Source organism: Halichoerus grypus, chromosome 7 (genome assembly GCF_964656455.1).
Source record: "Halichoerus grypus chromosome 7, mHalGry1.hap1.1, whole genome shotgun sequence".
Lineage (NCBI taxonomy): Eukaryota > Metazoa > Chordata > Mammalia > Carnivora > Phocidae > Halichoerus > Halichoerus grypus.
In genome coordinates, this window is record NC_135718.1 from 13,646,907 (window position 1) to 13,669,000 (window position 22,094).

The following is a 22,094-nucleotide window of genomic DNA, read 5'->3' on the forward strand; positions in this document are numbered from 1 at the left end:
GCATTCAGGAAACAGTAGCAGGAAGGACTCTCTGGAAACAACTATGAGAGAGCCAAGAGTCATCCAGGAAAACAAGCTGTGATCTCAAACACCAACCTTCCTGTCTGGGCCACAACCAGAAACTTCAAGAGTAAGATGTAAGAAACGTGCCCTATCTTCAAAAATAATTCTTCAACCTGAAAAAATATCCATACCAGCACACAGCTGTTCTCAACTGGGTATTCTGAGAATCACAGGCTGCATGTCATTGTCGTGTACCTAAAACACAGTTGTCCTCACATGGCAGAGTGGATGTTTCTTATACTTGCAAAGGGACCTGAGTAACAAACAGGTTTTTTTCTCCCTCTGTACTTATGAAAGGGAGGGAGGGAGGGAGAGGGAGGGAGGAAGGAAGGAAGGGAGAGAAAGAGAAAGAGAGAAAGAGAGAGGGAGAGGAAAGGAAAGGGAAAGGAAAGGAAGAAAGAAGGAAATCAAGTACACCAAATAGAAAAAAACACTCAAGTGCTCACAAACTAGTTCATGATTCTACGACTGGGGACCCATGAAAACAGCATTTGATCCTTCAATATAAAATAGCTGAAGCCCAAATGCCTCATTACCAGAGCGTTGCCTAATGAAAGAATTAATTGCTACGGTTTATAGGCCTTCTTCAGGCTCTCCTGTCCCCCATGCATCTGGTAACTGCTCATCCTGAACGCCAGCACTGGTCGGGATTGGATTTTCTCAAGCGGGCAGTAATCACTTCTGTCCCCTCCGTGGCACACTGCCGGCCCGGCCTCACCCCACCCCCGATCATTAGGTTGCTTCCTGCTCCGTGAGTAGGCAGCTGCCGCCGGCCACCCACAAAGGCTACCATCCCATGGGGCAAACGGAATCCAGTGTGATACCTTCAATCACAGGCAGCGATTACGGGCGGCGAGATGCGCGTTTTCTCAAGTTTTTAAGGATTCCTCTTGCTAGGCATGCATTAAGGATTTTGACATTTTACAGTGAAAGTGGCTTTCTGGAAGCCTGCAATTCTTGTTGCTTTGCCTCTCAAGATCGTCTCTTTCACTTCCTGGGCATTGTCAAGTGAACTAAAGGACGGATTTACATGAGGGAAGAGAAGAGGCACCGGGGGCCTGCCTCCTGCCCGGCGTCATGTGGACCCACGGTGGCAGCTGGTGGGCAGGCTGATCCCCCAGCTCACCCTCGGACCTCGCTCATCTCGCTCATTTCCTCCGACGCCCCAGATAAGCCATCACGCTGCTGCCAACACACAGATAACCCAACAGCCACTAACGTCCGCTGCTTGGCCAGGGAAACCCATTCAGCAGTCCTGGGGTCTCAGTAGCCCAAGGAAGTGCTCACCTCACAGAGGGGACAAAGGGACAATAGCAGGGGCCCTCTGGGCAGACAGCAAATCAGAGCATTCAGTAAAAGCAAAAAAGAAGTATAGGGTGGTACTGGAAATAGTAACACATTTGCTGAATGAACATTTCCTGTGTGCTAAGCACGGGGCTAAGCGCCCTGTGGGATTCTCCTCCGAATGCTCCCAGCCAGCCAGTGAGGCAGACGCGGTCATTTCCCCATGGGACAGTTTGGCTCCAGGGCCATGCCAGCCCTTCACTATCTCCCAAGAATCGTAAACAGTCTCCTGGGTGACAGGAGCATTTGTAGGTGATTTGTCTTTTTTTGGTCAAAAAGGGTTGGGAGTAACCTTCCTTCAGCCTTAATCAAATTGATAACGGTGGCAACAGAATGACAGTTTTTAGTTGTTGCACTGAGAATTTTCTGACCCTGATTTGGGCAAGGCACTGTGTGGGGGTCAGGCCGGGAGACAGGTCGGATGATCAATAAAGCACTATGGTTGTTCAGCATCTAAGCAAGAGGAAGGAAGAAAGGGTGGTTTCCATCGGGATATTTCCACAACACCTTCCACTCCTTTTCTTTGCATCGAACGGGTCCTGAGTGATTCAAAATTACCGCTTTACATCCTGTATAATAAAGGGCATAAGACCAGTGCCCAATGCAGAATATATTATTTAAATATATTGAAGGAATTAATGAATACAAAGAATGCTCCAAACAAATAAAGGCCGCACATGGCCTAACTTTAGAATCTGTGTCTGTTTTTAAACCTACTCTTTGGGGAAAATCATAAAAGGGCAGTTCGAGAAATGCCAAAGCATCAAGACCCATTTCAGTTCAACCGTCAGAAAGAACTTCGGATGTACCCCCAAGAGAACATCACAAGTGAACCTCATAATCACAAAAATACTGTCTCTCCCTGCCTTGGTTATCTCATTCATTCTTAATCTAAACCACTCTTCTTCCAGCTGGACGAGAATCTGTCACCATGGGAGGTTTTAAAAACTCCACCACCACGTATGAAGGCTGTCAGGTTAACACGACTAATGCATTTCAAAATTCAAGTTTAGAATCAATAAGTGAATCTGTTCAGAAGAGGAACACCTTATACTCAATTCTATATCTTTCATCTAGTTACGGTTCTGGTTATAAAATTGTGAATTTAAAGGTTAGACATGCCCCTGTGTGCCCAGAGGCACATATATGATAGTTTTCCAAAATGCTGTTATCTACACCAAAACCATCTCCAGAATCTTTTGCAGTAAGGACTAAAACACTATTAGTGAAAGCTGTAAAGCTCAGGAGAAAAGCAAACAGCACCAAAAATGGCTAATCTTAGGACTCGGCACAGGAGGCAAAAAAAATAATATTCAAGATTTTCAAGAACTGAAGAAAATTACATTGAACTACCCCATGTCTGGTTGACAAAAGAGCTACACAGACTGCTAACATAAGTATAAAAGTCATTTCATTCTTCACATTTACAAACGAAATGCTTGATACAGTAAAAAAATCTATGGTCCATGTGGTATAAACTCAAAAGGAACTTTGACCATTTATGTTTGGGGAATTCTGTCCAAAAGGAGCAGAAACATATTTTATAATTCAACCATGAAGAAACTATCCAGAAGACCATGCTAAAATGATCAAGAAGCACTTGACTGCGGCCTAAAATTTTCTTACCATTTTTTCTTCCTTGGCAGGTGGACTTCGAAGAAAAAAGCAGAGAGGAGCAAAAAGAATATCAATTATTCCAATAATGGTCATGAGCCATGGAAATCCGATTGCCTTTGCAATAGCCCCACCAGCAGAAGGACCTTTCAGGAAACAGAGAATTAGATCGACCTCTCTCCAGATGTCTCACAGATAGGAAGATACAAAAGTTTAAATAATTTTCAATCAGCATGATCATGCATTAAGCTAAAACATTGTTTTGAAGAGCCAGCGTCCTTACCTATGGCATATCCCATGCAGAAGGCCACATCTGCAATGGCATACACGCTCCCGTAGACAGACACGTGCCGCAGGTCGACCAGGTAGCCCATGATGGGCATCATTGATGAATCCACCATTCCTGTGGACAGTCAGAGAACATGGTCTATGGAAAATGGATGTAACCCAAAAATGTGGGGAATATCGGGGACTGTGTCCTAACCTCACAACCCCACCAGCTCTTCCCCAGTGGTCATCACCACCTGTGAGTCTCAAGGCAGGCTGCCCGAAGCATACCCTTCACTGAAGACAGACTGCCGGTCACTGAGGCTGGGACTGGAACCCAGGCCACCTTTGCCTGTTCTCCACCTTACCTCACCTGTCCTCTACGGTCTGAAGGGCCCATCTTCCAGGGGAGGGCCCCCAGTCCTCTGGTGACTCACAGACCAGGCTTCACATCCAGTGGGGTGCCGGCTACTGGCTGCGTGGCCCCCTCACTTGCTTCCAGCTGGTGCTTTCCAGATTAACTCTCTTCCAGTCCACTGGCCCCTTGCCCTCACCCAGGGGCACACCTACAAACCTCACACACCCCCATCCTCATCCACAGCTTAGCCTCACACGCAGACCATAAGAAGAAGCTGGAAAGTATCAGGGAAGATGGGAAGGAATCAGAACATGAAGCTGTCTGAGAGGTCACCCTGCCCTGCTCAGGGAAGAGACTGAAAGAGGTCTGATTTGGGGCTCAAACAAACACCACGTCCAAGGCCAGTATTATAATCTCTTGTTCCTTCAACAGGCAGGGACAGGAAGCATAAAGAAAGAGCATGTGTGCTGAGTCCTGGCCTCAAGTCCCTGGCGGGGTGAGCACAGCCATTCCTTCTCTCTCCAAACACTGGCTTTCCCATCCATAAAATGGTGCAGATAATGATTGGCTAAAATGAGACTGTATCATCCGTAGACCCCTCCAGCGGGGTACTCCAAAGTTAGCTCCCGCACCCCCACCAAGGACTAGCGGCAAGAAGAGGAGGGAAGTTTCTTTCATTCAATGAGTATTCCTTGATTCCCTAACATGTGGAGGGTGCTGGGGCCATGGGGTGAACAACATGGACAGAAGGGGCGGACGGGCCGCAAAGAGCTGAAACATGAATCACGGTTGTCACGGACACCAGGAGGTGCTGTGTGAGGACAAACCTAACCCAGCCTGGGGAGTCCGCAGAGGCTCCCTTCTCTCTTTCCACGGTACCAAAGATTTAGTTCTCGCCTTTAGCTTGTGATAGATTTGGCATTTACTTTTATTAGGCCCCATGTGTATACTACAAATGAGAAACAAATGTATGCTATTTATCGAAAACGTTCACGAGATTGTTCCTAACATGTGACTATTCCTCCCATTACAGACTCGTCCCCTTTGCCGGTGAGAAGTCCCGCAGCACGGTGGTGATCAATATCTCTGTTCACCCTTTCTGTACCAAACCTCATAGAAAATACATGTGAGGTCTCTGCCCCCACCCCACCCCGGTTCATAGGAGCAGCTCCGTGCACAGACCTGAGCCCAAACAAACGCGCTCTGAGCGAGGGATTCTCTTGTTTGCCCAAGGGCAGCAACGGAGTATCCGTTTGCTTCTGTAAATATCAGGCTTTTAAAAATACTGGTTTTCTGGAAATAAAGGACTAGTACGCAGAAGCAGGTATCTATCTGTAGATAATCGTCAGGCTGTACTTGAACGTGGCTGCCCACAGCCTCCTCTCAAGCTTCCGGAACTTTTAGGTTGAGAAACTACAGTCTGCCCAAATAAGAGGAGATCTTTCTTAGTTGTGGGGAAAACAAAGTTTCAAATTTAGGCATAAGGTTATGCAACTTACCGATTGCAAAACCAACTCCAAAGTTGGGAGCTATGAGTCCATAAATGTTTTTTGCAAAAGGAATCTGTAAGAGGAAATAAACATTACACGAGAATCGTGATATCCAACTGCAAATCTTCTGGGAAAACCTTAAAGACATGTTTTCTCTGGCCTGGGTGTGCATGTTTCCTTCTGAAAGAAATGGGAGAAAGGAAGAGGGTGCTGTCTGGGGAGAACCGGGACCTCCGAGTCTTTAAAAGTTGAAGCTGAAATGGGTTTTTGCGACCACCAAAGAAAACTCGCTGACTGCCATAGTTGAGATCAGCCTGGACCACACTCCACTCTGACAAGAACCAGAAGGCATACGGGCCATTGGTAGAAGGTGTTTTATTCTAGAAAAACATCTTGCTATTGTTTCAGGCTAGTTGTCTGAAAGTGTTTTAAGACACTGTAATGTTTAAGATGATGAGGGGGTAGCGACATTTACACTATGTAACAAAATATACTACAGAACCTCCAACTGACATAAAATGAAAATATATTCCTTGGAAAATCTTGTCCAAAGTGTTTAAGATGACAAAACAATTAGAGGAAAATGGGAGATGTCATAAAACCAAATATCAACAAACTTTAAACAGCTGTAAAAGGTTTCCTGGGGATCCTGGCCCAAAGCAAAAGTTTTATTTACAGACCATTACCCCTTGTCAAATATCTTTTACTCACACATAAAATGCTGATTCCAACAATTATCATTCCTAGAAGAGCGCAAAGCCACCTACCAAGAAAACAAAAAAAGCACCTTCAATAAATGACCCCTCCGATTTTTTTCCCCAGTCCAATTTTTCAATAGAAATTAAAACAATTGCTTGTGATAACTAAGGCAGAAACATGCAGAATTTGCTTAAAAGAGCTACATTGTTCTAAGAGAGTGAGCGCTGTTCGCATTTCATCTTACCTCCCCATTTTGTGTGCGAGCATCCCAAAAATATTGGTTCCAATGAGATAAGAGATGCTAGCTGGCAAGAAAGCAATGCCTGTAAATTTATGAAAAGGATACCTTATCAGTATTGATTATCAGTCAAGTGTTAGAAAAAGTAATAACTGTCAGACACCATGATGGTGATTAGAACCGAGGAGAGAAGCCCTGGGGCGAGCACCCAAGCAGCTAATATCCGGCGGCTGACAGAGCCAGACTGGCCCCCACGGGCCTGACCCGTCCTCACAAAGCTGCTGAGACACTCCAGAAATGAAATCCATGCCTCTATCAACAGCTCCATCTTGCCTGGTGGTGGCTGCACGCGCGGCCCGATACGGGCGTCTCCCGCCACGGGAGCGGGGCCACCGCGACCCCACACGCGCCCCGGCCTCACCCCTTTGTTACTTTACCACAAGGAGGAAGACACGGGCATTGGGGAGAAAAACGGGAATGTTAAGGACCAAGAAAAAAGTTAAAATCATCCCAAACCCCATCACTCAGAGAATGAGCATGGGCATCCCCTCCCTAAGTTTATACACGCAAGTTCATACACAGATAAATGTGTGTCCATGGGATTTTAAGAAAAAACAAAAAACAAAACATGGGTTTGGACTACTGTTCTACACCCTGCTTCTTTCAACTAGCTTTATGAACATCTTTCCATGTCTAAAAAAATAAATGTCCACGTGGTCCTTTTCTGTGGCCAAGTCACGTGACGGACATTGACATGTCCAAGGTTTCCACGCGCTCCCAGGCACCTGGCATCCCCGGGCCAAGCCTGTGCCAATTTCCAGGTGCGGGTGGCGGTGGTCGCCTTGAACGTCGTCTCTGCATTAAACAGAAAGTCTTCGAGTCTGACCTGCCTGGCTGCTGGGAATTTGTCCACATCAGCTCCGTGTGGTCCCCATCCGTTATCAGGACAATAGACAATCTCTTCTCAAAAGATGGCTTTTTTCAAACTAGTCATACTTTTTTTTTTTTTAAGATTTTATTTATTTACTTGACAGAGGGATAGAGAGCACAAGCAGGGGGAGTGGCAGGCAGAGGGAGAGGGAGAAGCAGGCTCCCCGCTGAGCAGGGGGCCCGATGTGGGGCTCGATCCCAGGACCCTGCGATCATGACCTGAGCCGAAGGCAGACACTTAACAACTGAGCCACCCAGGCGCCCCAAACTAGTCATACTTTTAATGTTCTTCTTGGACTCAGTTATGCCACATTTGATTCTAAGCCCTGCCCACTCATGGTGAACGTTGCTCAGTCCTCGATCCCATGACTGCGCGAGCTAGACACGCATGCCGGATACCAGATGGCCAGCAGGTAAGCACTGGAAATGCCCAGGGCCCGGGGCCCTTCTTGTCCCGGCAGCTCGGCAGCGTGCAGACAGACAAGTGTGATCTCGCCCCTTCAAGGACACAGCAGCCTCCCCCGCACCTCTCTAAGCACGAATGCAAGCCATCAAACCCTCCAGAGAGGCTGAGCCTTCCAGCACAGGAGGGACTTCAAAATGATTAGGTTCAGGAGCGAAATCCAAAACCAAATCATCCTAGGCTTGGTGATCTGGGAAATAATAATAAAGAGCAATCTCATTTTCATGTTCCAGGAAACCATTTCCGTCACACTTGTCATAGGGGCGGCCAGATGATTGTTGGGTGTAATCGGATTCAGTAAACGTGACTGATAGCACGGCCCCGGCTCAGCGCTACAGTGAAGACAATGACCACAATGTGGCTCTGGTCGCCATGAGCGCGTCTTCAAAGGAAGGAAGCAGATGACGCCTGAACTGGGACATGGCTATGTTAGGGACTGACGAACACAGGTATGGATGCAGTGCTCTGGGAACCCAGAAGCTCCCCAAAGTAGCCGGTAATTAGGCCTAACCTTGACCACAATGTTGTCGAGTTAGTCTGGAGACATAAGAAATCACGAAGGCCTTGGTCTCAGGATGAGTGTCTCTGGGGTTCGGGGAGGAGGTAAATCAAGGAAGGAAGCAAAGTATGAGATAAATAACGGCACAGGGGCCATGATAAAGAGCCACCAACGTTGGGTCTCAGCGTCTGAGAAACAAAAGGAGAACGGAGGGGAAGGGCCTCGACCCCCTCCTGGAAAGCAGCTGCACTTCCTCCCGGACGATTACTGCTCTGGAGGACTGAGGTCCCAGATTGGAAGATCCAATTTTTCTAGAAAAGCCTGAACTCAAGGGTCTTACATGAAACCTCCTGGGATTTGTAAATGTTGGCAACTACTTTTTAAAAACGTAAAGCCCTTGCAGGCTGACACTGAAGCACCGACCAAAACCCACCTATGGGCTGAACTCCGGTCCACAGACACCGCGGTAACCTGGAGCCAAAGGACGTGGATGGCAGAGAACCGGCCGGGAGCCTTGCCTCCTGGTGAATCCGGATTCTGGGAGCAAAGCCTCAAAGCAGGGTCAGCGACATGCTCCCGAGGAAGCCACAGATCAGCCACAGCTTCCGGACTTACGAATGGGGTGCTAAGCTCACCCGTGGGACCCGCCTGTGGACGCACCTGATTTTCCATAGACGGCAAATACTCTCAGGTGGCAAACTCCAGTTTCATGCTTCTCCGGGAGAAAGCACCAGAAGTAAGGCAAGAAACAAGATGTTCCTTTCAGCTAGACACGGACTAGTGGAGGCTCCGGGGGGTCACCGTAACCTCTCAGAGCCCGAGAAACAGCGACCGCTCCTACAGCACGCATCTCATAGGAAGGCTTTGAGGTTCCAAGGGCAACTAGTCCTCCCTGTCTGATTCCCCTGCCCTGTCCCTCCCTGTGAGCTCCTTCCTGCCATTTCACCCTGGCAGGCTGGCCTTCCCCAAACTGCAGTGATCTCCTAGCGGGCAGGGGGGACCACAACACCTGTTCCCACCGCCCAGCTCTGGGTGGCACACACAGGTGCTCAGAACACGGCTGAGCACTTAGAGAAAAAAACCCGTGTAAGGACACTGACTTCACAGAACCAAAAGTACTGAGGGAGGCCACTGTCCCTTGAAGGCAGGGTCCCCTTTGTCCAGCAGCCTGCCTCTGGGGGGTGAGAGACGACAGTGTGGTCTGGAGCCAGGATCCTCTTTTCTTGACTTCCAGCTTCGGACCTCAGCCTCCAAGCCCCTGAGAGCTGATCTGCCACAGCTTTGCATCCTCTGTGTTGCCAGGGCCCCCACCACACCACACAACCTACAGAACCCGTTCTAGGAACTCAAAGAAACCTAGAAACCTCAGTGTGCCTCCCACAGCAGCCTGCCTGGTGTCCCAAGAGGAGACCACCTGGCTTTGCTCAGAGAGACCCGGGCTGGGAGCACTGCTCTTCCAGACAGATCTTTAAGGACGGTTCCTGCGAGGGGCAGGTGTCCTAACACCAAGCCCAAAGTTTGCCATCACTTCCACCCACTGGTCCTGGTGTGCATTCTGGACCTTCCACCTCCTCCCCCAGCCAGGCCACCCGCATGAGAGAAAATGCATCCCACCCATGGTTTGGCTTCCCCAGCGAACCACCACCAGGGCTCCGGGTCGTTCCCAGTGGCTGGGCATCCACTAACACTCTCGTGTACAAGTTCAAGTGACTCCTCTACCTTGAAACATGGTGCCCAGAACTGACCCCGCCCAGCTCCATGCTGGGTGCACAACACGTGACCATAGCACCTGGGGAAGGGCCGAGGGAATGGCGGGGCTGGCTCCACCATCTGGCCCCTGGGCCACTCCGGGTTCCGGAGGCAGTCACGCCTGTTCAGCACCCGGGGAGCTGCCACTCATGCTCACACAACCTTCGAGGGGCTCACGGCGCACCGACCCGCACCCCCACCCCGTCCCCGCCAGCCTCCGGGGGGCGTCTTCCACCCTAGGGCAGGACTCTACCTTCTTACCAGAGGGATTCCTCCTTGTCCTTTTCAGACCTTGGTTGGTGCCAGGGGAGATCTTTTAGGATCTGTCACCAACTGGCCAACTCTGTCCTTCCCCAAACCCGTATCCCCTGCAAATGCGACAAGAAGTCTCTGTCTGCCTCTTCCTGACACAAGGAGGAACGTGTTGACGGGCCGGCCTGCACACAGTGCGGGGGCCACACGTGGGAGCCTCCCCTTCCGCTGGGCCGCTGCTCTCCTCACAGGGGTGCCTGCACCTCCTCACTCACCCCTGCACCTATGAGAAAGTTCATCCACGGGGATCGTCCGCCCACCCCTGTGCTTCCATGGAAAGCCTGGCTTTGACAACCGGCTCGACGGGCACAAGAGGGCAAGGCTCAACCCACCATGAAGCCCCCAAGGAGCCGATGCTGGACATGCAGCCCCAGAGGGATGGTGGGAATGCGTCCGTGGGCTTCTTCCGAGCTCCAGATGACCCATTCCTGAGGCCACCATCTACCTCCTCTAAAAATTATGGCCAAAAACGCAGCGTTCAACAAAAGCCGTCATGCGTCCCCTGGGCAGCTGGTAAGATTGTTTTGCTTTGACTTCACAGCTTACGGTCTTTTTCCAGAAATGCTGAGGGAAGCAGAGGGGCAGAAGGGACTGGAGAGAGAGCTGACACATGACCTTGCACCGGGAGGGGAGGCCGCCCGGGCCTCCCGAGAACAGCTGTGCACCCTGCCGGCGGGTCCTCACCTCCACCCTCAGTCCTCATACTGCATCCCCCCCGCCCCGTGGCCTCCTCACCCCAAGGCTCCGAGGGGCCTGAGGGGCTCTGGGAGAGGTGCTCCGCGCACATTGGAGGACATGGCAGAACAGGTGCAGATACGGGATTCTCGTGAAACACAAGTCTGTGTCGGAGGCAGGAAGGGCGTGAGCTCAGGGTGGAAATGTGCAACGGGTGGACCATCTGGCCCAGGAGATAAGCCCAAGAGGATCTCCTGATAAAACCGAGGTGGCCTGCAGCCTGTTATCTAACCCAGAAGGCCCCGGCCTCTGATGGACTTCAGGACTTTCTAAAGAAAACCTCAGGCTGCGTCTGGAGAGGAAAAGGATGGAGCAGCCGAGGTGCCCTGCTCATGGCCAAGATGCATTCAGTCAGGAAAGAAGTCAGTTAGGTGGGGACAAGAGAAACACCAGAAAAGGGCTTCAGCCCAAGAGCGCTCGCAAAGCGAACGCAGAGGCTCTGTGGACCCCGCAGTGCGCACACCAAGTGCCGTGGGGGATGAGGGGCGCCTCCTGGAAACACCCGAGGCCCAAACCACCATGGGGAGAAACGGCGCCCACGGGGTTAACGGCCAGCACGGGCAACAAGACAGGAAGAGCGGCTCTTCATCTTTTATAAAACTCCCGGTTAGAGAAAGTCCTTCCCTCTGCAAAGTGGTATGCCTTCCCTGGGAGCTTCGGGTCTCTGGGTCTCCTCTGGCATCTCCCTTGCCAGGAGGTTCTGAGCTAAATTTCTAAGAACCAGCCTTAGGTTTGTTCCAAGAATCCTTCCTCTGTCGCTGAATGACTCTTGCTGTTTGGGGCGTGGTTTTGATTTTGTTCGTGACGTCATTTATATACCCTAAAGCTCCCCCTTTGCAAGTGTACCGTTCACAGCGTTGTGCAACCATCAGCACTATTTGTTTCCAAACTACTTGTATCGCCCCAAAGAGAAACCCCACACCCAATAGCAGCCCCTCCTCATCCTGCCCTGCCCCAAGCAATTTGGGACTTTTTAAGGAAGGATTATTTGATGAAAGAACACAGCGAATCAGTGCAGCGTCCATAAGGGCTGGGGTAGGGACAAGTGTGAGCCAGGAAGCAGCATCTAGCAAGATGTCATGGCAGAGGGAATAGAAAGTTGCCTGTGGGAAGGCTGGGGGCACTAAAAATGTCAGCTTCACTTGGAACTGAGAATCTCCATCCAAAGATGGCAATTTATAAGCTGAGAGAACTATGAAAAGAAAATAAATCCCCAGGAAGGATAATCAATAAATTCTTAAAGAAAAAGGTGTGCGTGCAGGGACTAGCTGTCCAGATATTCAACAACGTCCTAAAGCTCCAATAATCAAATAGGAGGATCTTGACACAGAAATTCCTGCCGACTAATGGAACAGAACAGAGAACCCAGAAACAGACCCAAGGACACACAGTCATTTCAAGTATGATAAAGGTGGGAAAAACTGGGTGGACACTTAGGGTAACTGGCTAGTCATACAGAAAACAGTAACACCGGATCCTTCTCACACACCATGCACCTAAATTAAGTCTGTGTAAATCCAAGATTTTCATGTAAAAAAACAAATCATAAATGAGGGGAAAATATGGATGACAAAAATAATCTCCACATGGGAAAGGTCTCGCCTTGAAATGACAAGGACACGAAGGGGCGGACCACTAACCCTGACTAGCGGCATCTTAAATGTTCTGAGTTGGGGCAGGGGGGGAGTCCATTTATAAACTCAAAAGACATACAACAAGACAGAGGCAATATTTGCAAAACATCTGATAAAGGATTAATATCAATATACAAAGAACATTTAAAATCAGTAAGGGCAAAACTCCCCAGAAAAAATGGGCAAAGTATATTAATAAGAAATCCACATAGAGGAAATAGATATAGCTAAGAAACATATGAAAAAATGCTCAACTGCAAAGAATTTGTAAAAAGAAATCAAAATGAGACCCCCCCCACCTTCTCACATATGCAACTGGGAAAGACAATACTTGTGTTAGTGCAATGTTACTAATTATCGAATGCCTGCTGAACTTTCAGGAATTTGCACACAGAAATACTTGCAAACATGAACGGGAATACATGTAAGAATATCTTGCTACAAGTATGGTTTCTATGGCAAAAACGAACTAACCCAAATGTCCAACAATAGGAACTGGCGGAAAATTTATGGTATAACCTTAAAATAGAACAATATCCAATCGTTAAAATGAATGTTGGGCTTCCAGTTAAACAGGGCACACTGAATCTATAGGTTTTTCTCTATTCCTATCCCAAATTCTGTTAAAATTTTAATAAAGGAACAAAAGAAAACTCCACACCCTCCCCTCAATGCCCAAAAACAAATAAAAGGAGAAAATGCAGTGAGAGGGAGGAAGCAGCAGAGTGAGAGCAGTGATGGACAAAGCAGAAAACACTGGAACCTTCCACCTGCACATGGGGCAGCCAACAAGAAGGAACAGCTTTTGTGCCTCAGAACCCAGAATATTCAGGAACTGAAGGCTCCAGGTACTGTGAATGTAAGGCTGAGTCTGTCAACTGGAAAGAGGGTTGAAAGGCTGTTTGAAGAGCACTTGGACCCTCCCAGCTCTCAATCACTCACCCTGGCAGGAGAACAGCTTCTTTAGAGAAACTAAGCTCAATTGGCCCAGGGAGCCCAGGCAGCATGGAGACCAGGGATAACACGAGAGGCTGAGATAGGAAGGGAGTGGAAGTCTTCCTACTAAATGGTAAGAGGCTGTTATTTCAACAGCCTTTCCACACATCCAAAACCACTTAGAGTAAATATGAAAGGGCTCTTCAAATTTAAGATATGAAGACACCAATTACAAAAATTTAATAGACTAGAAAATGAAGATGAAGAAATCAGTTATAGGGGTGCCTGGGTGGCTCATGGTTAAGCCTCTGCCTTCAGCTCAGGTCGTGATCTCTGGGTTCTGGGATCAAGCCCCACATCAGGCTCCCTGCTCAGCAGGGAGTCTGCTTCTCCCTCTGCCTCTCCCCCCTGCTTATGTGTGCATGCTCTCTCTCTCTCTCTCAAATGAATAAATAAAATCTTTAAAAAAAAATCAGTGGAAATAAGAAAAAGACAAGAAATTAAAAGGATAAAGCACAGAGGGTCCAACATCAAAACAACAAGGGTAACAGTAAAAGAAAGAAAATGGAGTAGAGGAGAGGATTAATTAAGGAAATAATACAAAATGGTTTCCCGGAACTAAAAGGAGCAGCTTCCCAAGTGAACAGGCTAACCAAGCAAGTGCCCAGTAGAAGAAAACAGACCCCACTGCAAAAACCATCATGGACGCTCATAACCTAGAGAGGAAGAGATCCTTTCACCACTTACAGGGGATGGGGAATGAGAAGGACACTAGCCTCCTCAACAACAACCCTGGACACTAGAGCACAATAGGGCAGTGGCCTCAAAACTGAAGAAAAATAATTTCCAACCAAGAATCATATACTCAAATAGACTAAGTCAACCAAACATGAGAATAAAGATGTTTGTTGATATGCAGGATCTCTGAAAATTTTACATGCCATGCACCATCTCTCAGAAAGCAGCTAGAGGATGTGTTCTATCATAATGATAGAGTAAACCAAGAGAAAGGAATATAGAGGAGAAGGATACAGGAAACAGAAGAGAGGCAACGATGCCCAGATACTGGAAGAGGAAAGTCCTAGGATGACCTAGTGGTAAGTCCAGACTGAAGCAAGACAGAGTAATGTGAGACAAATGTCCACAAACAAGCAAAAACACAGATTAGGCTTGCTGATGTACTTGGCCACATTTAGAGGGCCTTTAACTTCTGCCAGAGAGTTTTGGAATATGTCCATAAATGCTACATTGAAAACTAAGAAAATGGAAAGACATGGCCATGACTAACTCCAGGAAAAACAAAAGTTTGTAAAAAGAAATAAACACAAAACTCTATATAGCTCTTCTTTGAACAATATTTACATAGTCACAATAATGTCAATACTGAATGCCAATCTAACCAACAACCATAATATAACTGTTTTAGGAAAACAGAAGTTGAGAAAACAGGTGAGTTGGTTGTTTGATGTTTTCAGGTAGAATAATGGCATTAAATCTCCATCTACCACATTAGGGAGCTGGTAGATAATGTCAGAAATTGGAGAACTTAAAAAAAAAAAAAACAGCAGTTACACTTATTAGAGACATAAATTAGCAGAAAAAACAACCAAAAGCGTTGAAGATTAGCAAATCTAGGAAGGGGGTTGGAGATGGGGAGATATAGGTCAAAGACTACTGGCTTTTTCATTATAATTCTAGTAATGCTAGTAATGTTCCACTTAAACATTAAGTACGTGTGTAACTGGTAAAAATTTTAATTTAATTTTCAAAATTAAATCTACCCATCTGACCTGGAAACATGAACAAACAAGAGGTCACACAGTGATACAATTGGGAAGATTCCACTTGAGTTGGGCTTTTAAGCATCTCCTACGTGGTGATAAATGCAGAACCATCTGGGAAAAGACACAAAACTATTAAAAATGAATATCATGGAGGACTGGGCTGGGAGGAAAAAGATGAACATGAGATTTTAAGATTCATTTCCTTGATCTGGGTCTGTTTTTTAAATAATAAAGTATGTATTACTTCCTAAATTAGAAATGTTAAAATTAATCCTCTTAAATCCTGTTAGCTTCTTTCACATAAATTTTATTGCTGTCCACATACATTTAACATAACTAGTCTAATTCAGAAACATGGGGAGACACTGAATGTATTTTTGCACTCTCGTTTCTGCCCACGTCTGATGCCTCTATGCTAATTCTGTATCCATCAGGGATGATTAAAAAAAAAAAAAAAACTGGAGCTGAAACAGATCCCAAAGCTCATTGCAACCCTAAGCATGGACCCCATTAAGTGTCAAAGAGAAACCATCATTTTATCATCCTGGTACCTGCAGCTTGGCAGGGCTACAATGATAGGACTCGCCCTGAGGACAAAAATTCTAGAATCAGAAGCACCCACTCCAGTCCTTACCCAGCTGCCACTTGCGGGAACACATGGTCTCCATCATCCAGATGGGCAGGGCTGGCTCCAGCATGGCAATCCCCATGTTTGCAAAGCAGATGGACCCTTCAAGGGAGGGAGAGGGTTAGTGTGCTTCCATTTTGGGTCTTGAGCATCTCTTACTGATTCCAAACACAGTTAAACCCCACATGCCCGCAGCCAGAACAATCCACTTGGAGGCCCAGAACTTCTATTTGTGAGGAAAAGACAGGCAACAGGTCAAGGGGGGACTGGGGAAGTTGGGTTTATTATTACTATCATCATCATCATTATTCTTATTCAATAATAATTAAATATTAAGTTAAATCTATTAAAATGAAATACTAATAACTGAAGTCAAATATTAAATTTTAAACAAAGTATTAAGAAACAGTATTTTCAAACTAGAATCCCAGAGTCATAAAGGAATTGGAGGGAGCCTTAGAGGTCATTTGATTACCCATCCCAACCTCCTGGCAAAGGAGTTCCAATTTATTAACGAAGTAACTTGCCTGAGGCCGCCCACCCGTGTGGGCCCCTTCTAGACCACACACAGACCCCAGCAACTGGAGGCTCCTGCACCTAAGTTTTACTGTGCAATGAACACAGACATTTCTAAAGATGCCCTGGGATGTCCCCAAATCCAGTACATTCAGTACAGATGGGCTGTTGAGGGATTTTTTTTTTTAAATCAACTATCCATATAGTGTATCTTTGCAAATATCCATTACCACCCTGTTAACCAGAACCCTTGGTAAAGGTAGAGCCACTGGGGGAGAAGACGCACGGGGCCTTCCCCCCCAGTGCTGGGAGCTTCCTGTGCCATGTCCCCGGGAACCTCTAACTTGCCAGAATCCTGATTCAAAGAACATTGTGCTGTGGTGATTAAGGGGCTCCTATAATGAAGAAAGGTTTTTTTCATGCTTCGTGACGTTACAGGTGGAACAGAGAAAGGATACGGACGTGACCAGCTCCCCCCACCTACCTGCTGCCCAGATTCAGGGTTGCAGGTTACTTGCCGTCTGTTCAGTAGGGCCAAACTGATACCATTGCTATGTCTCCCCTGGGACCCAGGGCCCATGCTCTGAACCCCTCCTTGTCCAACTCTCACACAGCAAACCGACATCCCTGCGGTAAATCCACCCAGGGCCAGGCGCCAGGCACCCGGGGTCGGCCCCCAGCTCCAAAGCCTGCCCACCCGAAGCTGTTCCCCCAGCCCTGCCTTGCCCTTCTCATGCAAACCTCTGGCCTAGGAAACCTGCTCCTTCCCCAGGTGGCCCTGAGTGGTGTGGTAATAAAATCTCCTTTCAATAGCACTGACCTCTCTGGGTCATCACTCAGTCACCTTCATAAGTTAAAATCCCACCAGAACAAAGAAGACACCGCCTGGCCTCCAGGTCCCTCGGCCGAGGCTGCGTGGAGGTGTGACAGCCTGATATTCAGTGCTGGGTGGATCCTTCCTCCCTGAGTCAGGGTGAGGCGGGGAGGGTCAAAGAAAGCCTGAGGCAGTGGGTGCTGGGCTGCAGGGAGGCCCGCTCTCACCACACATCTCCTCACTCCACCTGAGACAGCCCGGGCTCCACGGGGCGTCTGGGCACTGGAACAGTCCCTGCATCACGCTGGGGGCACAGAGAGGTGCCCCGCATAAGGAAGTCACCACACCAGGTTTGCAACACTGGGGCCAGCTGGCCTGATGGAGAGGGTCGAGACCAGGGTTACACAGGTGCCCCCATGACCAAATCCAGCAGCAGAAGCCTTCAACAAAGCCAGCCTGGGGCATAAAAAGGCTAAACTGGAATGCTCTCAGGTAGGGCACGCGTCCAGTTCAGCCAGACTCCCACAGCCCTAGCCGTGTTCGGGACCACTGCTTGGACAAATCTCACCCTAACTGCGTCTGCTGCCACACTTCAGGGCTGCCCTCTCCTGGCCGGACCCCAAGGGTCACTGCTGACCAGCGTCCAGGCCCAGGCAGCCCCAGGCCCGCATCCCTGAGATGGTCTTGGCGGGACAGTCTCGTGGATGAATGAACAAACCATAGAACCGGGGCTACGCCTGAGCCCATCTAGGCCAAGAACCCGAAGATGGGACCTTCTGTAGACAGGGTTTCCCGGCAGCCCCTCTGGTGCTGCGCAGAGTGACCTCCCCACGGGAAGGGAGCGGTCCTCTGGGGCTCTGCCGTCAGCCTGACGCACGCATGCCCAGGTGAATCAGACCGCCCACCTACAAGGTCTGCAGGGAGGCCACCGACTCCTTCCGGGAGTTCAAGGCCAAACAGTGATGGCCACTGACACAAACAAACCTCTGGGTCAGGGCATCTCCGTGACCCAGACCTCTTTGCCCCAAGTGAAAACCAAGGAAGGACCTTGGCTGAGGGTCAGAGATTAATGATGGGAGAAAGACATTCCTGGTGACGCATATATAACCTCTTGGCCGCTCATGATTCTCTCCAGTTCCCAGCAGCGGGCACTGGTCCTCGCCAGCCACCCCCCACGCTTTGGCGGAGGAGGATCAGGGAGACTGAGGGGAGCTCCACCTGCGGCGATGAGGATGTAGGGGTCCTTCAGCAATGTGGTTAGCGGCGTCCCCTTCTGGCTCTGTCAGCAAAAAACAGGGGTTAAAAAAGCTGATGTGGCCGCCCCAGCACCCTCCTTCCCCAGGGGCTTACCTCTGGCTGTACCCGGGACGGCTGGAGCACAAAGAGCTGAATAGCTATGAGAGGGAGGGGGAAAGAAAAAGAAAAAAAAAAAGCGGTGTGGGCACAAGCACTTGCTGACACAGGTCACAGCCGCCGAGGTCACGGCCAAGGTGCCCACGTGGACTCACCCCCATCCAAGAGCACCAGGGCAGCCAGCACCAGGAACGGAGCGGTCTTCCCCACAAACTCGTAAAGCACACTCCCAAAGGGGGGGCCCACTGCAAGGAAGAGAAAGAGGTGCTGCCGCCAGGCCCCGGGACTGATGCCCGCCCCCCCACCCCCGCCACTCCACAAGAACCATCCATTTGTTTCCTGAGTTTGTACTTTGTTCCAAAAACTATTTGGGGTGGCCACCCTACATTCTATTCAGGTCAAGTTGCCCTGGCAACTTCCTCTAGTTTTATACCCAAGACATGGGCAAGAGCATACAAGGGTACCCCAAAAGTAAAAACCAGAGAGAAACCAGACCCAGGCCACACAACTGTGCTGTTTAACGAGAGCAGGAAAATGGGTCAGTGAGGACGTTGGTCCTTATAAACCAGCATGGGCAGAACTTTGGGCTCCCAAGTGAAGGCCGGGAATGCGACAAAGGGAGAGGACCCAAATCGCCTCTCAGGGAAGGTATCTGTCACCTGGCCAGGGAGGTCAGCCAGGGCAGGGGGGAGAGGCAGACTTGGAAGGGAGCAAGGTGGGAAGGTCCGCAGGTGGGATGGTAACTCAGAGAATGCCCAAGAGAAAGGAGCTTGGCAGACCACCCTTTTCCAGCCTTCATTTTACATCTGGACCCGTGAAGGTCTCTGGTTTTTTTTGCCCAAGGTCACCCAGCAGGCCGGGAGGGGGAGGCAGGGGAGCCCACATCCCCCCAGGTCAGGAAGGTCCCACCAGTTTACACAGGCTCCACGAAAGTAGGGAATACCAGGGGAACAGACTCGGAGCGGACTCAGGGAGCACTGTGGCCCTCCGCCAACAGCCGACAGGCCCCTCCCCGCAGACGGCCTCCCCGTGGCCCTTGCCCACCTAGCACCCCCATGGCCAGGCCTCCCAGGGCGATGCCCATGGCGTTGCCTCGCTCTTCGTCATCCGTGTACACACTGGCCAGCATGCCCATCCCTAAACAAGAGAAGAAATGCTCAACAGCCAAGCTCTCCAGGGAGCACCAGAAGAAATCATCTGTGACTCGCCCTCCCTCTCGGGCCCAGACCTGTGATCTCCCAAACCGGCCAGATGCACAGAAATGTAAGACGAAGCAGAAGCCGAGGAAAAAGCAGTACCCTCCTTAAGCACCCCTCCCCAGGCACCACCACTAACACTGTGATTCCCTACATTATTCCAGCTAATTCTGCAAGGGGCTGGCCAGCCGGCCCCGGGCCCACGGACCCACCGGGCGTTGTTGCACACCTACCAGCTACAGACGAGCAGGACGAGCCGATGCCCTGTAGCGACCTGGCGATGAGCAGGAAGGCGTAGCTGCTGGAGAAGGCAAACACTGCCGGGGGGGCGGCCCGGCGGCGCATCAGTCCCAGCCTGACGCCTCCCACGGGCCCCGCGAAGCCAGCCCTGAACCCGACGGCCCATTTCCGGACTAACCGCACTGCGCTTTTGTGCCACGAACTGCTCGACGGACCCCCTTCTGCAACTGTGGCCAATGCACAACCCCCCACCCCCAGCCCGGGGTTGCAGCCTCGATTCCCGGTGTGGGGTCCTCAGAGCCCATCCCGTGACCCACACGCAGAAGGCAAACAGTAGACACTTACTAATTGTCGACACAAACATGATGCAGAATCCCGCAAACATTGGAATTGGATAGCCAATTCTGCAAAAGAAAAGCACGGGGACCCTTTGGTGACTCTCTGTATTTTTCTAAGGCTTTATATGGAGTCTCTCCTGCCTACCCCTTGGGATCAGGCGGATAAGTGTTTGGTCGACTTTTCTAAAAATTCATATAGTTGGTGCTTCCTATGTGACCTTTTCGTGTTTGACTGCCTTGGAACGTGAATACATTTCAGGATTGCCACTCTGAACAGAAATTTCTCTGCAATAAATGTTAACACAATATTGGCAAGCAACCCAGAGCATGTCTAAAATACACAACCCTGGTTCCCATCCTTTTTTTTTTTTTTTTTTAATTCTTTAATTACTGTCTCTGCTAGAGCTTCTCCAAAGGGACAATGGCAAGCAACGATTCCAGTAAAAGGTCATCAAGTGATTCAACTGGCAGCAGAGACAATGGGACTGCATTTGAGAGGCATCAGGGATACAAGAAAATACTCAAGTCTATCTTCATATCGACCTCAACGGGGCCAGCCTAGAAAAATTGGCCTCGTTTTCTGTGCAAAAATTCAACATCCTGATTGCTCGGAAAGACCACGGTCCATACAGGGCTCTGCCCCGGGTGGACGGGGGCGGTGGGAAGACCCTGGTCTTCAGGTATCACATCCGGCCACCACCCACCTGTCAGCACGGGAGGGACGACAGAATGAGATGTGGATGATCAACTGCTACTATGGGACATAGTAGATGCTTCAGAAAGTGTTTCCTCCCCCCCTTCTCTTCATTCTTTCCTCTCTGTGCCTGCAGGTAAGCAGACCGCTTGGCTCCTGCCACATGGATGGGACAGGAGAGTGAAGGCAGCATCCTGGGTCCTGCTGCCCCGCGAGGGGGTTCAACGCCAGCCGAGTGGCCGCCCTCTAGCAGAACAGCCCAGAACATCTCCAGGCCTTGTTTCCTCCCAGCCCTAGACCCACTGGCTCCTGGACAGGAACCAAGTGAGGACCACTGAGTCCTGAGTCCCCCGTTACTCAGCCTGGAAGGGCTCTTCTCTTCCAGGCTTGACTAAAAAAATCATGATAACAATACCTTCATTTAAAGTTACATTCAATTCTCCAGGCTCTTATGCCCACCAGCTCAATGATTTGATAAGGGCAGATGACCACCTCCCCATCTCACAGGTGAGGAGACAGAGGTGCGAAACAGTGACTTGTCAAAGGTCCTGGGGGCTAATTTCACTCAGGACTATCCTGCCCAGTCCAGGACTTTTCCCTGCAAACTTCACCACCTCCCCGGCAAGCCAAAGGACATATGTGGCTTTAAATAAAATCTTTCCAAAAGTTCCTGGTCATACTCCCACCTCTTTTTTTTTTTTTTTTTTTAACTGCTTCATGTGCTCCAGAAACTAGCAAAAATACACATAGCATCGCAAAATCGTGTCAGATTCCCAGACAGCCCTCCGTCCCATGCAAAAATTCCCCTACTATGACCGGAGATGAGTTTATTAATTCACCAGGTGGGGCTTGGAGCCAATCAGACAAACCAGGAAAGATGCCAGGGTTCGACACAGCAGCTCCGATGGGCGTCAAATGGCAGTGTCTCTAACCTCAGCTAGCCTGGAGCCGACTGCTCTGTGCGCTTTCCTCACTTAGGCAAAAGAACCCCATTCGCAACCCCAGGCCCTACACAGCACTGCCAGATACTGAATAAAGAAACTTCCAAGAGGCTCAGAGAGGAGAACTCACAGGCAGTTCATTTTTCCCAGCAACTCCTGCACATCTTGGGGGAAGAATGGAATATGGCAATGCTTGTAGCTGCCCTAGAATAGACAGAGCCTTCTCACCCCCTTTCAACACACTCCTTGGAAAACAACG

General features: G+C 49.4%; 1 protein-coding gene across 1 annotated transcript in view; it reads right to left on the minus strand.

Annotated features, from left to right (window-relative positions):
- The window catches only part of SLC18A2 (solute carrier family 18 member A2), a 36,802-nt gene that overhangs the window by 5,584 nt on the left and 9,124 nt on the right, over positions 1–22,094 (minus strand). Inside the window, exons 4-15 of the mRNA XM_036106547.2 lie at positions 20,208–20,266; positions 19,856–19,939; positions 19,471–19,563; positions 18,582–18,671; positions 18,424–18,467; positions 18,292–18,352; positions 15,750–15,845; positions 6,080–6,158; positions 5,848–5,899; positions 5,146–5,209; positions 3,305–3,424; positions 3,034–3,167 (exon numbers count right to left, since the gene is read on the minus strand). Of these exons, the coding sequence (XP_035962440.1) occupies positions 3,034–3,167; positions 3,305–3,424; positions 5,146–5,209; positions 5,848–5,899; positions 6,080–6,158; positions 15,750–15,845; positions 18,292–18,352; positions 18,424–18,467; positions 18,582–18,671; positions 19,471–19,563; positions 19,856–19,939; positions 20,208–20,266 (976 nt within the window). The remainder of the gene's footprint in view (positions 1–3,033; positions 3,168–3,304; positions 3,425–5,145; positions 5,210–5,847; positions 5,900–6,079; positions 6,159–15,749; positions 15,846–18,291; positions 18,353–18,423; positions 18,468–18,581; positions 18,672–19,470; positions 19,564–19,855; positions 19,940–20,207; positions 20,267–22,094) is intronic.